Consider the following 15270-nt stretch of genomic DNA (forward strand, 5'->3'; position numbering starts at 1 on the left):
TAAAGTTAGTTTTATGGTTTTGGGGAGTTGACACCACGCAGTATATTTCACATTCTCCAGAATGTTAAGTGACACTTTAACTGCTCGCTGTGGTGGGGAAGGGGCAGAGATAGGTGAGCACTCTCCCAGCCTAGAGCAGCAGGACCAGCCCAGAAGGCAGCGGCGGCCCAGGCCAGCACTCCCGCAGTAAGTCGCTTTCAGCTTTCGCTTTTACCCATTGCGATTCTGGGGCTTGCGACTGGGATAAGGAAACTTGCTTCCAGCTGGGGCTGTGGGGTGGTGTAGGGGATATTTAGCCTGTTTTATGCACTCACTTCTAAGGGACTGGGTGCCTGAAGTAAGTGCCCTCAGTTTCATAAGGCCTCAGTGGTCTGGGGTGCCTGGTTTTTACTAGCAAGAGTGCCTGACTCTGTGGAGAAAAGTGTTTGTGTGGGGGATCCATGCTCCCTCAGTGCTAGTGGAAATTTAGGGACCAAGAAGGAGGGGTGTGTATTGATGAAAGAAGGAGCCATTGTGGGGGGCCACTTCATTGCTGGATATCTTGAGACAGCTATCCTCCCACCCTCAGGAAATAAACTTTATGACATTCATTTGTCAGGGATGTGTGGGGTGCACTGCTGGGCACTTTTATCTGGATACATCTAAGCTGAGAAAAAGCACTCGGCAGGCGGCTGCTGTGGGCTGCTTTGCCCTGGGGTGCTCTCTGGCTTTCAGATCTTTAAAATCCATAGAAGGGGGTGCCTTTGATCATCTTGGGCCTTATCGGACTTATCTGGTATGGGGAGCACAGACTCATTGGGCTAATCTGGGATGGGGAGCACAGCGCTGCTTTTGCCTCCACCTTCAGCCTGTTGGTCCCAAGCTAATCTTTCTCCTTGGCCTGAAGTACGATCCTGAAATCAGACTAGGGAGCGGACAGAGTGGTCCATCCCCGCCCCCCACGCCAATTCAAAAACCTAATTCCTGATCAGGAGTAGGGGAAGGTAAGAGCTTCTTCTCTTGCCTAGAGGTATTAGGTCTGGCAAGCCCTCCATAAATAGTATCAGCTCAAGAACTCAGATCCCTCAACTGTCAGGAGGAAATAGACTCAGGAGCTGGAAGAGAAAATAGGAAAGTACTCTTTTTTCCTCTCTTTTTCCCTCTTCTCTTCTGGGCACACCCTCAAAGGCGCCTTTGTTTCGCGGCACCATAAACCAGAGAGACTTCAGGATTTGATCCCTAGAGGTTCTGTTATTTTCTAAGGAAAAGTCACCCTTCTAAAAGTCAGAGGCCTCTTCTCCACCAAATTGACCCCCCCCCTCCAATTTAAGACCCATGGGGCCAACCACCCTGTCACTCCTGCTGTCACCAGCCTGCCATCCCTTGATTCAGCTCACCAACTGCCATAGGTAGTTCCTGGGATTGGGCATGTGGCCCCGGGAGGGGCTTCCGATCTTTGGGACAAGGATGGGGTCATAAGACTCCCTTTTCCCCATTAAGGGACATTGGAACTCTCTCCCTCTCCTCTATCTCCTGAAGCTTTATTACCTGAGCTCTTTATCCCCTGCCCAAGCCTGACTTACAGGAGAACCTTAACAGACTTAACAGCAGAGTCACCTGGTTTGAAGACACATCATCCCAAGAATGAGGGCATTTGTATCCCTTAGAAAGGAGATACAGGTCATCTCCCAGAGGATCCCCAGCATCATTGGAAATATAAAGAAGCACTGGAGGCACAGCTTCCATGGTCTTCCACTCTACAAGGCAACAGAGTTGACAGACATTCAGAGAAAGAGCTCCACAAGGGAGAGTCTGACCTGGGTCTCCAGGGGAACCCTATTCCTATTGTGCCCCTGGCCTCCTCACTCTAATACACTTCCCTTAAAGCCCTCCTGGAAGCTGAAACCCCAGATAGCAAGTCCTGCCCCTAAAGAATTTTTTCTTTGCCCCCTCTCATGTCAGTTCTGCAGGTTCTGATAAAGACTGCTTGGGCTGGCGGCCCAAGGACATCTACTAGGCATATCTGGTCAGATTTTCCAGGATGGCAAAGAGCAACATGGGGTGCCCACTTCCATCTCAGTGACCAAACTCTTGAGCGGAGATGCCTGGAGAAGATGCCTAGGCTAGGCTTTCCTCTTTCCCACTTCAGGCTCCCTGAGCTGAACCCCAGTCCTGCCTGAACCCCAACCAGGACAAGTTGGGGGAGGCAATGAGAGGTGTGTAGGGATTTCTCATGCCAAGAACTCTCTCCTCCGGACTCCCCGGTCATCTCTCTCTAAGCTGCTTTACTCTCTCGGGGGCTTTGCTCTCCCTCCTCTCCCACCCACTTCCTCTCCCTGCCGGTCCAGGCCTCAACCTCTTGAGCTACAAGCCAAGCCGGCACCCTCTTGCCAAATCCTCAACCTGGGGCCAGGCCCCAGGAGGTGACAGAGGGAGATTACAGCTGCAGTTTCTCTTTTCGCTCTGAGGCCAGCCTGGCTACCACTCAGTGGACAATTCAATTTTGATTTTTTTGTTTTGTTTTATTTGGTTATTTGTTTTGTTTTGTTTCTCTGAGGCCAACGGGTGGGAGGAAGTATAAAGAAGTGTAAACAGGAAAGCCAGCCGGGCCTGGAGTTCCAAGTGCCCATATTTCATTGGCTTCCTCTCCATAACTGTGGCAGGGACACTTAACCCTTCCCTGGCTGTGAGAAGTTATTCTCTGAGGGCTGGTGGGCAGAATGGGAAGATCTGAGAGGAAGCTCCTTTCCCCTCCTGGTTCCTTTATCCCTGGGATCTGCATGCCAAGGATTCAGAGCAATGGAGAAGACAGAGGGCTCAGCACAACCCTCCAAACTCAGTCCCTTCCCGGGACTACTCTCCCCAGCACAGGCTTTTCAGCTTGGGGGACCAACCTGGCTAATCCTGAAAGACAGGGCTAGCAAGAATGAGCTCCCCTCTTTTAAGGGAGAGGGCATTGGTAACCCTCCCCATTTTTGGAGTTTCTCAGAGTAATCGGATTTTGAGGCTGGGATCTGCCCACAGCGAGATTTATCGATTGCTGCAGCACTGTTACACATCCATATTAATTAACCCAGACACCGCCTGGAAATCGAGCTGTTTGGGGAGGGGAAGGGAGAAATGGGGCCCCTTAAGGAGAATGGATATTTCTCCCTAAGTGACTCTGAGGTTGAGATTAGAGGGCCCTCCGCACATGAATCCTGTGGCTCTCCCCAGGCTTGAAGCCCCTGGACTTCTCAGCAAGCCTAAGAGTGACAGTCTCCACAGTCAGCTCCACACACAAGGCTCATGGTGGTAGTGGTGGGAGATTAAATACCTTGCAGGTTGTTCCGAAGGCCCTACCCCACTCTTCTTTGTCTCTGGCGGGTTTCCCCAGCCCTGTAATACTCTATCTCCAGCAGAGGTGAGCCAGCATCCTTTCTAGAGGGGTTAACCTCCCCGTCACCTTCCTTTCAATTTCTCAAAGGTAGAAGCTTATGATGGTTTTCGAGTTTGGTTTGTTTTAAACAGAGTCCTGTTTGTTGGTGGTAGTGATAGTCTTGTGGCCTTCTGCTTTCTCCTCCCTCCATCCCTCCAAAAAGTGATTAAAATCTATTAAAGGATTTAATTAAGAGAGTTAAATGAAAAGGAAGGAGGCGCAAATGAGTTTGGGGGAAAAACCCACACCAAAGCTATTCTCAACGATTAAATCGCCATTTTAACAATATAATGGAGTTTGCATCCTGAAAGGGGAAATCAACGCTCATATCTCATCAATAATTCATAGAGTCCGGGATCATGCAGAGGTCAGCAGACAGGGGCCGCAGCGCCGGCCTACGTGGGGCTCCTAGCCGCTGCAGCACACAATACACGCCGCCGGCCACTCTGCAGCCGCCACCTCCACCACTGCAGACCGGTGTTGGGGGTACGCTTGCAGGTTTAGGCGGAACTTTCGTTCTTTCTTTTGGCGAATTTACTGATTGCAGGCTCCAAGAGGAGAGGGGGAATTTGGGAGCCTGGGAAGGACTGGACCTCGGGCAATTCGGGAACCTGTTGGACCCCCAAAAGCACATTTTCCCGAGTTTTAATCTTTGTCTTCCCTCTCTTCTTTTTCCTTTTCTCTGTGATTTAGGCGTCTCCTCTCTTATCTCTTCTCTCCCTAAAGTTCCTCTTGGAGAGAAAAATGCACTCTCTGCAGCATCCTCTAGCTTTTCCTCCCTGGAAACGATTTCCAGGCTGCCAGGCCGCCCTCTGGCCTGCCTGTCCCCGAGTGGATTCGGGCTGAGCCTTGCGGCTTCGAAGCACAGCGGCTGGTTTTGGTCGCAGCGATCTCTGACCTCGGAGCCCGGTAGGATAGGGATGAAAGCATCTAGGGAGGAAATGTATCTCGCAGGCCTCAGATCGTCTTGTGGAACCAAGGCTAGATGCAAAGGTGGGGAGTCAGCATGGAAAGACGCACTAAGGGGAGAAGTGGAGGGAAAGTGTCAGCCTGTGTCGGGCATCTCCTCTTGGGGGATTTGGAGGCACGATGGAGGATACCTTATTTCGGTGCTTCTGCAGGCTTGTCCTTAGGTGCGTAGATCTAATTAGTGTTTTTGTCCCCCCATGTTTTCTGAATCCCAAGGGATCCCAGGAAAAGAGAAAGGAAATCCTTCCCAGTCAGAGGTGGGGGTCTGGAAGGAGATATTTGGGTAGAAGGGAAACCGAAAGCGCGCGGGTTGTCCGCACCGCCGCTGCGCTGGACTAGAGGCAGAGGCTGTAACATCCCAGAGCTGCCAGTAGAGTCCGCCTTAGACCAAGTTCACAGCCAGCCTGGGGCCTCCGAGGCGCCAGCGAGCGGCCGCGCAAGGTGGCCCCGGGCCCCGCATTGTTGGAACACTGAGCTCTCCCTCCACCCCCGTGAGCACAGCAGTCCCCTCTGCTCCCGGGGAGCCCCGGCTCCAAGCTCTCCCCACCCTTCACCCCGAAATACCCTTCTCCAGGTCAACCCATTCTACTGCTCCCCATCGGTCTCCTTGTCCAGCAACTTCCACCCCACTCTGGGGGTCAAAAATGAAGAAGGGCGGCTGGTCAAAAGCCCTTCCAGGCATCCCAATAGAAGAGATCGTTGAAATTGCGTGAAGTAGGTTCCGCGTCTTTTTCCAAAGAGTTATTTAATAGTAAAAAAAAAAAAAAAAAAAAGTCCTTCTTCCCCGGGTCTGAGGCTCTGGAGTGGGGACATTGGCGAAGAGGGGAGGGGTAAGGAAAGCGTTTTGCCCTGGGGTTTCTGCTGCCGGCGTAGTAGAATGAGACCCTGGGTGGTGAGGCCAGTGTTATTGGCAGAGGGGGTCGCAAAGTTGGAGGGTCAAAAGTTTACAGCGTGCGTGAGCGGGCGAGGCGGAGGCGACTAGCCGCGGGGGCGGGGTGGGACGGTGGGGGAGGGGGCTGTGTGTGTGAAGAAAGAAGAGAGAGCCAAGGATGCTGGAGGTAAGGAAGACTTGTGGATTGCAGAAGTGAGGGAGCAGAATTGGGCAGCGAAGAGGCAGATGTCTGGGGAAGGGAAACTGAGGAAGGAAAAAAACTCTTCTCCAAAAAGGGCGAGACTGATGGTGGTGGTGAGTTGTACAAAAGACAGCGCTTAGGGTGTGGTGAACCCTCTAAGCAATTTTCTCTTCCAAAGATAATCTTTGAGTCACCATATTAAATTTAATTAAAACCTTCCTGGCCCCACACATTTTAGAAATTCAATTAAATTACCCCCACATCTTTGTAGGACGTCTGGCAGGGCCAAAGAATGCTTCCAATGTGAAGGTTTCATTTTCACTAACATCAACCCACCCTGGTTGCCCTAAAGGGGCCCAACTATTGGCTCTTCCAACCTCCCACCCCTGGGAGAGGCAGGCCTGTTTTCAAGAATCCTTAACCCCCAGGCTGTGTCGGGAAGCTGGGGTCCATGAGCATGGGCCAACACTGGAGCCTTTCCAAACACCCATTCCTCTCTTCAAATCGCTCCAGTTTAAAAACTTGCCTATTGAAAGATCCACTAGTTAATTATCTCACTCTCTACCAACCCTCCATTTGTGAGTTCGTCTTGACTCCTTCTCTTCCTATTTGGATGAGGGAGGAGAAATGCAAAGGAAAAATACCAAATAGCCTCACGGAGATATTTTAAACTGGAGTTGAAACAAGCGACCTGAGATGAACTTTGAATCCACGCATTAAGCTTAGCTCATAAGTAAATGCCTAGAGAGACTCAGTAATTATAACACTGGGGCATATGCCTATTTTGGGTCTTTAAATGACTGTTATATTATGAGATGTCATCATATTCTCTTCCAAGCATTTAATATAGGATGTACACTGTGAGTGTTTTTCCTGCCAGGATGGAGATAACCTGAGGGTTTCTGTAAAGATGCCTTTTTAAAGGTTTAATATCAAATTTCAAATAGATTTAATCGGTGTTTTGACTAAACCAGTTGGGTGCAGGTCCCTATTTCTGCTTAGTCGTTAGGTGAGTTTCTCTGCAGTGTCAGGCCAGGAAGGAATTCCTGGAGTACTGAAGAGACAGATGTCAAAGGCTGAGCTGAAGAATCCATCTCTTTCTATTCCAGGACAGAGCATTAGCAAATTTAGATACAGACTGGAGCAATCCAAGGTCCTGGGCTGCAGGGACCCAGGATGAGGAATGAGTGGCTTCTGCCCTTCAAGACCAAGCTGGGTGCCTTGGGGAGTTCCTTCCTGACCTCTCCGTACTAGGGGGATACCACCCTGCTAACTAGGCTGGAGTCCTGTCTCAGTCTATAGACTTGAATTGAGGGAGGAAGGGGAGTCACCTGACCTATCTCTGCAGGTCCCTAGGAGGCTGGAGAAAGGGAGAAGTGTGTTGTAGGCAATCCACCAGATTCTAATCCTGGAGAGACAAACCCAAGAAAATCTCACTACTTTAAATGCCTTCTTGATTTGCTCCTGAACCTCCTTGTGTGGGTCATGGGGGTAGGCAAAAGCGTTACTGTATTGATGAGAACGGTTCTTTGGTGCAGGGAGAAGCTATTGTTTTGTATTTAAAGAACAGTTAAAGCTCTGAAAATTATGTGTCCAGCTTTGACCAGCCCAGTACAGCAGATACAACCTCTCTCAAGGTTCTGTCTTCCCCAAATCTGATGGGTTGTGTGAACCAAAATCTTGGCCCCAAGAGGTGGAGTGGTCATTTCTAAGCCCTGGAGCTTCCAAAGTTCTTGCAGAAATGAGGGTATCTCTGACACTTGGGGAAGCAAATAAAGCAGATGGAGTATGCAGTGGAGTTGGGATCTGGGCCCTGGCCATGCAGGCATTTAGGGGTAAGGGGTCAGGGAAGGGGCCTCTTGCTCAGGCCTATTCTCTGGGGCCCAGGTGCCCAAAGCCATGCTTTCAATTTTCCCCGTGCCAGCCTCATTCTCAGGCCTCAAAAGGATCCCACATGAAATCCCACCCTCTCCTTGGAACCAGAGCTAACAAAAATATGGGAATGATGGAAAAGCAAAGCAAAGCAGGGGCGTGGCTGGCTGACTCCTATCCGAATGGGACATTTTTGGGGTGGGGGTTGGGTGAAGAGAAGGTTCTGGCGAAAAGTCGAGCTGGAGAGGATGAGCTGAATCAAATTTCTGCTCTGTCATTTTTCTCCCAAGTAATGACCTACGCAGAATTCAATATGACCCAGAGAACTGCGCGAGCGTATTATAGTAACTGCCTGCTCGTGGGGGAGGCCTGGAGAGAGGTGAACTGCGGGTCACGGCGTCTAAAAATTATTAAAATGTTTGAGAGCCTCGTGACGCGCTTAGCTGTTTAACAAAGACTGCCAAAGTATGAGATTAATACGAAAACTTGCGCTTCCAAAACAAAAACATACAAAAAAAAAGTCATGTTCCGGCCTCTGAGGGAGCCCGTGGCTCTGCCCGCCGCCGTGGTCGGGTTTTCCGGACACACAATAGTGGACAGGAGCGAGCTCAGCTGTCGCCCAGCGTGTCCGCGGGCGGGTCGGCGGCCGGCGGGGCTGGGGAGCCTCCCGGTGAGTACCCTCGCCCGCGCCCCCTCTGGGCCTTTTTCTCCTCCGCGCCTCAGCCGCCGCCGCCGCCGCCGCCGCCGCCGGCTGGGGACTCGCCTCCGCTCGGGCCTTCGGTTTCCTTCCCTCGTTGAGTCCCTTCTCCCTGCCAACAAAAGGTGATGATTCCTCGTGGACTGGACACACCCGGACTGCGGAGGGGGACTGGGTGGCGCGAGGTCACGCTAGCAACCTGTGGCTGCCAGGAGAAAGCGGCTGGCAAGCCGCGGAAAGACCCGGGAGCGCAGGGGAGGTGGCTCTGATCCGCGCATGGCCCCTGCTCTTATTTTATTATTATGCTAGTGGCTGTTGGTATCCTTCCCGGCGGTGGAGAGGAGAGGCAGCCTCCTGCTCCGGTGAAATCCGTCCTGGGAGTCGCCCATAAACCCTGTCCTCCAACTCGGACAGCTGGAGGGGTGAGGGGGGTGCGGCGCCTCGGTGGGATTGGCAGGTGGCGGCTCCCAGTGCGCAGAGGAGAAAAATCTCTGCTCTTGGGCGCCAGGATCAAGGATACCAAAACCCGCGGTGGCTGTAGCCCCTGTTCCTCTCTCTTGGGGTGCTGGGGCACCTCGGCCGCATGTGAAGTGTAGAGCAGCAGAGAGGCTCGGCAGCCCGCCCAGCGGCCCTCCCAAACTTCCGAAATGCCGACGGGTTGGACGGGTTTCCGAGAGTTGGCGAGTTAAGAAGGACAGGAGGTATGGGGTGGGGGAGGGGCCTGGCCGGTTGGAGTGGGTCCTGGAGACCCTAAGTGACCTTTGACAAGACAAGGAAAGGTCCCTGCTTGACGCTAGGGAGCTGCTGGGGATCCTAGCAGCACATTTTGTCTGTGGGCCCAGGGCCAGACTCTATAGTCTCCCTGCCCAGATGGGGGTCTGAGATTACCTATTGGACCCTCTCTTGGCAACGACAACCACAGTGTAATAGTTTGCTTTTTTCTCCTAAATATGTGTGAGTTCAGCCTGTCTGGGAGAATGTTGATGTTAGAAGTCAGGCCCAGAGGCTAACATTGGCAATTCCTAGATTTAAAATTAAAAGAAAATCAGAAAGTCTCTAGACCTGGTTGTGGGCAGGTGGGAACTCTCCTCCTACCCACCTGCAAGGTCCCAGGACTGGGGATAGGCAGAGACTCTGGAGTGTTGTATTTAGAGGATTGTTTTTGTGTTGTTCCTGTATTTGTTAATGAAATTGATATTATTTTGACTTTCTCACTAGAGATGCGAGTATTTCTCAGACCTAGGGAGTTGAGTAGAGAGTCTGGGTGGGGTGGAGGCTTTTTCTATGCACATTTTCCCTTACTCTGTCACAGCTTTCACAGTCTCAGTTCCCGCCCGCCCAATCCCCAGACTCTCCGCTTAGTAAATTCACGGCTTTTGGGAGCCTCAGGAAGTGGGTTCGGAAACCCCAGATGCCCATTTTGGTTCTACCACCAGCAACCCAAGCAGGTGGCTAGGCGAGCTCGTGTGTGTTTAGAAGGAAAGGACCCGCCTGGGGCTAGGAAGGTGGGGAAGCGGGGTTCCTCCCCACACCTCCCGGGGGTAGTCCCCCTCTCCTGGCTCCCAGGAGGTGTGAGAGGCTGGGGGGGGGGGGTCCTATATCATCTGGCTGCATCTTTTATGGTTCCTCGTTGCCCTTCATTCGGAAATGAAACGCCTTTGATCTTTTCTCAGGTTGTAAACGGAATTGCCCGTCATTAAATATCCGGGGCCCCATCTGCTTGGTCTCCCAGCATTTTTCTTTACAGCTGTTTCTCTCTCTTTTTACCATTGAATTTTTCCAAAAGGATTTTTATTACACCTCCTTCACACCAAGCCGCCTCTTCCTCCTCCCTTCACCGAGAGGCACTTTGGAAAATATCTAGATATTCGTTTGATCACAAACTAAAAGGCTTGGAGGGGCACAAGGAGCCGATTGGGGTTTTGTTTTTTGCTGGAAAAAAAAAAAAAAAAACGTCCTGGAGGAGGGGAGGGGCGCGAAGGCACCCAGAAAGGCCTGAATCTGACTTCGCGGCAGCCTCAGAATGACCCTTCCTCCTTTTGTGCTTAGCTAATGTTTACATCTCATAATTCATGCGCCACCGAGAGTTGCGCGGCGGCGCGGCGGCAAGGTTCGCGTCCCTTTGCGAACTGGCTGCTTGTAATTCTAATAGCAGAATCGAAAACCTTGTAATCTCAAGAACGGAGTCGCAGTGCCTTTTTCTGTTCCCAGGGCTCAAAACTAGAACAAAACGAAATAAAACCAAAGCACTCAAACCACACCCCAAACGAAGAACACGCGGAAAGTAGGAGAACTGGAAAATTTCTGGGCCAAGAAGATCTGTCTGTCTTCTGTATATACCCTGTAGATCCGAATTTGTGTAAGGAATTTTGTGGTCACAAATTCGTATCTAGGGGAATATGTAGTTGACATAAACACTCCGCTCATATTTTTCCAGAAGAAAAAAATATATATATGTACGTTATTATTTTTCTGAATGAGGAAAATCCGGTGACTGGCCACACGAAGACGCCTTTCTCTTTCTTTTCCTCCTTCAACTGGTTAAAGACGGAGAAATCATCTACCTGAGCTCTCCCCACGCCTGCCCCTTGGAGCCTTGGTCCTTTTTCACCTCTTTTTAAGAGGTTAATGTTATTGTTGTTGAAGTATTACATTTATCTTCTCGTCCAAAACGCACCCATTTTCTATTCTGGGCTCAGGGAGGCTTTATTGGAAATTTCGGAAAAAATGACTTGTCTTCAGTGTTCCAAGAAGGCAAAGGAAATTTGCTTAACAAACGGATGTTGAGGCGGCCTTTCCGTTTCATTTAAGAACAAGATGCCCTGGAAATACTCGATTACCAAGGGGTCTTATTGTCTGTGGAGTCACCTTTAGGGCTGTATCCCCAGTATCACAGGGATGTGAGATTTCCATTCGCCGCGGAGGCGGCGGCAATAGCGACTATTAGAACGTCTCGGCGCCATGGGTAGTATTGCTCGGGTGGTTCCGGAATTAGCAAATCACTAATCAATTTTGCTCTCAAAAGTTGCAGGCTTTTTCTTTTCTTTCTTTTCTTTATTTTTTTAAACCCCAGCGCTCTATCTATAGTGTGGGAAACCACGTCGTTTCTCCGGGCTTGGGCCTTGTGGGTTAAAGGGAGGCGTGGATAGGAGAAGGGGGACAGACGGACTGACTGACACAGTCTAGCTAATCGCGCAGTTAAACGCGATTTGGAAGGCAAGGTCTCCCCGAATTAGTGCATGAATTTCCTATCGATCCGCCCGCGGTTCCATTCATCTCTGACAAGTCCCTCTGCGCACCCGCCCTCTAGCTCTGGACGCCTCCTCTCTCACCCCTACCCCTCCCCATCGGCTGCAGAGAAAAGCCCCAAGCTCTGTGTTCTGGCCCCCGTACGGGTTCCCCTTTCGAGACTTAGCCCCCAGCCCGCCAATGACATAACTCCCCATATAGACGAAGGGTGCAAGGGCTCCCTTCTGCCGTGGGGAGGAGATAGGGGCCTGCAAAAGGTAGAGAATGCTGGACAGAGGTGAGGTAGAACAGGAGGGGCTACACTGGGTGCCCCAACTTCTTAAGGGATCTAGGGTTTGCGCTCTGCCTAGCGCCCCAACAGGCCCTCCAGTCGCAACCTGCGCACGCTCTCTCTCAATCTCTCCGATCCCGGAGAGAGCGAGGCAAGGAGGGGGTCGCCCCGCCGGAGCCCTATGTAAATCTTGCTGTTGGATGGGTGGGTGGGGAGGGGGAAGAGAAGAAGGGGAAATAAACCTCTTTGGCTGGAGTAGGGTCCGGGTGAGCAGATTTCCTTATCCGGGAATCGCAGGCGGGGCGGCCATTGGCTCGGAGGATCACGTGGGCGCCTAACTTTGTTCACTTGACAGTAAGTAGGAGGGCTTTCGGAAACAGGAAAACGAGTCAGGGGTCGGAATAAATTTTAGTATATTTTGTGGGCAATTCCCAGAAATTAATGGCTATGAGTTCTTTTCTGATCAACTCAAACTATGTCGACCCCAAGTTCCCTCCATGCGAGGAATATTCACAGAACGATTACCTACCCAGCGACCACTCGCCCGGGTACTACGCCGGCGGCCAGAGGCGAGAGAGCAGCTTCCAGCCGGAGGCGGGCTTCGGGAGGCGCGCGGCGTGCACGGTGCAGCGCTACGCGGCCTGCCTGGACCCTGGGCCCCCGCCGCCTCCGCCACCACCCCCGCCGCCCCCGCCACCGCCCGGGCTGTCCCCTCGGGCTCCCGTGCCGCCACCCGCCGGCGCCCTCCTCACGGAGCCCAGCCAGCGCTGCGAGGCGGTCAGCAGCAGCCCCCCGCCGCCTCCCTGCGCCCAGAATCCCCTGAACCCCAGCCCGTCCCACTCCGCGTGCAAAGAGCCCGTCGTCTATCCCTGGATGCGCAAAGTTCACGTGAGCACGGGTGAGTGCATGGGCACCCCTTCCCCCTCCCACCCCTGGAGCTTTACACCGAAGGGACCTCGGAGGCATGGGGGGGGGGGTGAGCTGGGGAAGCCAATTGTCCCCGCTATAAACTCGCCATTGCCAGAGATTTACGGTCGCCTGTTTTCAGAGCCACATAATTACATCCCCCATAAATTTTTATGGCCTGGTGGGCCCTGCGACTTTGAAGTAGGTCCCCCATCCTCTTCACCATTCTCACCAGCGACTTTTTCGCCAGGGAGATACAGTCTCAGTGAAGTTGGAAGTTGGGGAGGAGTATAGGAGGTGGAGGAGGAAAAGGAGGAGGAGGTAATGTGTATTTAAGCAGAGAGTCGAGTCAACTCCCAGTATTTTTTTTTTTCCTTTCTTGTAGTCTGACTCCTTGGCTGGAGAAGTGGGCAAAAGTTTTTAGTAGGGGCAGGCACTGCTTGGAATCTGAGCGGCAGGGGTGGGAACTAAACAGAGGAAAGGTTTAGAGAAACCACCCCTCCCTCTTCCACATCCTCATTCTCCCATTCTGGGGGCCCCAAGCTGAGGGAGAGAGAGGAACAATTAAAACCTCAGGGGAGTCCTCGCACGCACACACACACACACACACACCACCAGCACCAGACACCCAAGCAACAAGGACACAGCACACCTCTCCAAAACTTGGAGGTCTCTGTCTCATTCTTGGGTCTTGCATTCTTTCCCCTTTTCGTTTTTTTCCTCTCCCTCTGAAGGAACTAGAGGTGGCAGGAGAGGGAGGGAGGGAAACACTGTGTTCTCTGGAAGAAAGGGCTCTTCCTTTCTGGGGCAATAAAACTTTCTCTTTCTCCCTCTCTCTGTGTGTGTCCAGTAAACCCCAATTACGCAGGCGGGGAGCCCAAGCGCTCTCGGACCGCCTATACTCGCCAGCAGGTCTTGGAGCTGGAGAAGGAATTTCACTACAACCGCTACCTGACGCGGCGCCGGAGGGTGGAGATCGCCCACGCGCTCTGCCTCTCTGAGCGCCAGATCAAGATCTGGTTCCAGAACCGGCGCATGAAGTGGAAAAAAGACCACAAGTTGCCCAACACCAAGATCCGCTCGGGTGGCGCGGCAAGCTCAGCCGGAGGGCCCCCTGGCCGGCCCAATTGAGGCCCCCCCACCCCCGTGCTCTAGTGCCCCCCCACGCAGGAGCCATGAACCTTGGGGTGGGGGTGGGCAGCGAGCGCTGTGGGATGGGGTGGGGTGATGGGAGGGGGCCCCCGGGGCCTAGGCCCCGGAAAAACCTATCTGCCCTCCCCCCACTTTATATGCGAATAGACGCAGAAGAGGGGGAGGGGAAGCTTTATTTATAGAAATGACAATAGAGGGCCATAGGGAGCCCCCCCAGAAGCAAGATTCAAATCTCTTGCTTTCTTCCTTAAAAAAAAAGAAAAAGAAAAAAGGAAAAGCAAGAAGGAAGAAAGAAAAAGACAGAAAGAGAAATAGGAGGAGGCCGCAGCTCCTCGTTTTCAGCTTTGGCGAAGATGGATCCACGTTTCATCTTTAATCACGCCAGGCCCAGGCCCATCTGTCTTGTTTACTCTGCCGAGGAGAGGACGGGCCTCGGTGTCGACCATTACCTCGACACCCGCTAACAAATGAGGCCCTCGGTCGCCTCCGCCTCTGCTGCTGCCGCTGCTGGAAGACAGCCTGGATTTCCTTTCTTTGTCCCCCACTCCCGATACCCAGCGAAAGCACCCCTGACTGCCAGATAGTGCACTGTTTTGGCCACGGTAACAAACACACACACGCTCCCTCATCCTCTGTGCCTGTTCACGGAGGGACAAAATGACTGCTCACCCACTTTCACCGTGGGGTTGGGGGTGGGGAACAGAGGAAGGGAACAAGTAGGGGAGGGGGGTGGCCTTGACAACTCAGGAGTGAGTAGGAAAATTGAGTCCAAGGAAAAAAAGAGAGACTCGCAGACCCCGGAGGTCCTTCCTCAGGGAGGCCAAGCCAAGCCATACCTGGCAGGGTGAGGGGCCAGTTGAGTTCCGGGAGCTGGACCTGACTCTGCCAGTCCAGAGTTGTACAGCAGAGGCCTCTCTCCTAGACTGAAAAGGAATGTGAAACTAGGAAATAAAATGTGCCCCTCCCACTCTGGGAGGGGGATGTGGCAGAGCCCTCTCCCATAGTTTATTATGTTGCATCGTTTATTATTATTATTGATAATATTATTATTACTCTTTTTTGTGTCATGTTCGTCCTCTCTCCTCTTCTCTTTCTGACATTCCAAAACCAGGCCCCTTCCTACCTCTGGGGCTGCTTGAGTCTAGAACCCTTCGTATGTGTGAATATCTGTGTGCTGTACAGAGTGACAATAGAAATAAATGTTTGGTTTCTTGTGACCAGCACAGCGTGTTTTTGTTGAAACATTGGTGTAAAGATATGGACAGATGCCACCCAGTGTATATTTTAAGCACCCTGGTGAGTTCAGCCTCACATTGTATGTGGTTGAAGATTTTTTTTCAGAGTCTGATGGGAATTTTTATCTCAGAGGACTCCAAATTGTGGTAGCTCATTTGTCGTCCTTTTAGGGTGGGTGTGTTTTGTTTTGGGGCTTTTAATTTTTTCCCTTCAGTCCAAAAATGGATTGAAAGGGCTGGGAGGGCTGATTCCAGTCCCTAATGGGGGAAAATGTTTCATTGTAGGACACAAGAGGCTTAAGTATGGCAAAGCCTTTCATATCGTGATTTATTTGTCATAAGCAAATAAAATGCGGTTAAGCTGTCTCCTTCTAGACAGACGGCTCTTTGGTTATTAAAGTTCCGAGAGAGGATTCCATGAGGCCGGCCTCTTTCCTCACAGCATAAGA

The 15270-nt window shown here is 51.9% G+C and overlaps 2 protein-coding genes across 5 annotated transcripts in view; both read left to right on the forward strand.

The window, feature by feature from the left end:
* Positions 1 to 70: 70 nt before the first annotated feature.
* The window catches only part of HOXB3 (homeobox B3), a 41254-nt gene continuing 26054 nt past the window's right edge, over positions 71 to 15270 (forward strand). For 3 of the 4 annotated variants that reach the window (XM_078375563.1, XM_054256304.2, XM_078375562.1), the window contains exon 1: positions 71 to 186. The gene's annotated coding sequence lies outside the window, so the exon portion shown is untranslated. Of the gene's footprint in view, positions 187 to 7848; positions 7982 to 15270 lie in introns of those variants that run through there. The other variant, XM_078375561.1, reaches the window with a different exon arrangement.
* Positions 11939 to 14809, forward strand: HOXB4 (homeobox B4). Its single transcript, XM_017972696.5, has 2 exons — positions 11939 to 12426; positions 13285 to 14809. The coding sequence occupies exons 1-2, from the start codon at positions 11970 to 11972 to the stop codon at positions 13563 to 13565; spliced, it is 738 nt and encodes a 245-aa protein (XP_017828185.1). The 5' UTR covers positions 11939 to 11969; the 3' UTR covers positions 13566 to 14809.

This window comes from Callithrix jacchus, chromosome 5, assembly GCF_049354715.1.
Source record: "Callithrix jacchus isolate 240 chromosome 5, calJac240_pri, whole genome shotgun sequence".
Classification (NCBI taxonomy): domain Eukaryota; kingdom Metazoa; phylum Chordata; class Mammalia; order Primates; family Cebidae; genus Callithrix; species Callithrix jacchus.

Bases quoted from the DNA above. Each gene is read 5' to 3' on its own strand.
- HOXB4 (XM_017972696.5), top strand. From the start codon at position 11,970: ATGGCTATGAGTTCTTTTCTGATCAACTCAAACTATGTCGACCCCAAG. The intron at 12,427-13,284 runs GTGAGTGCATGG...GTGTGTGTCCAG, and splicing joins CAAAGTTCACGTGAGCACGG to TAAACCCCAATTACGCAGGC.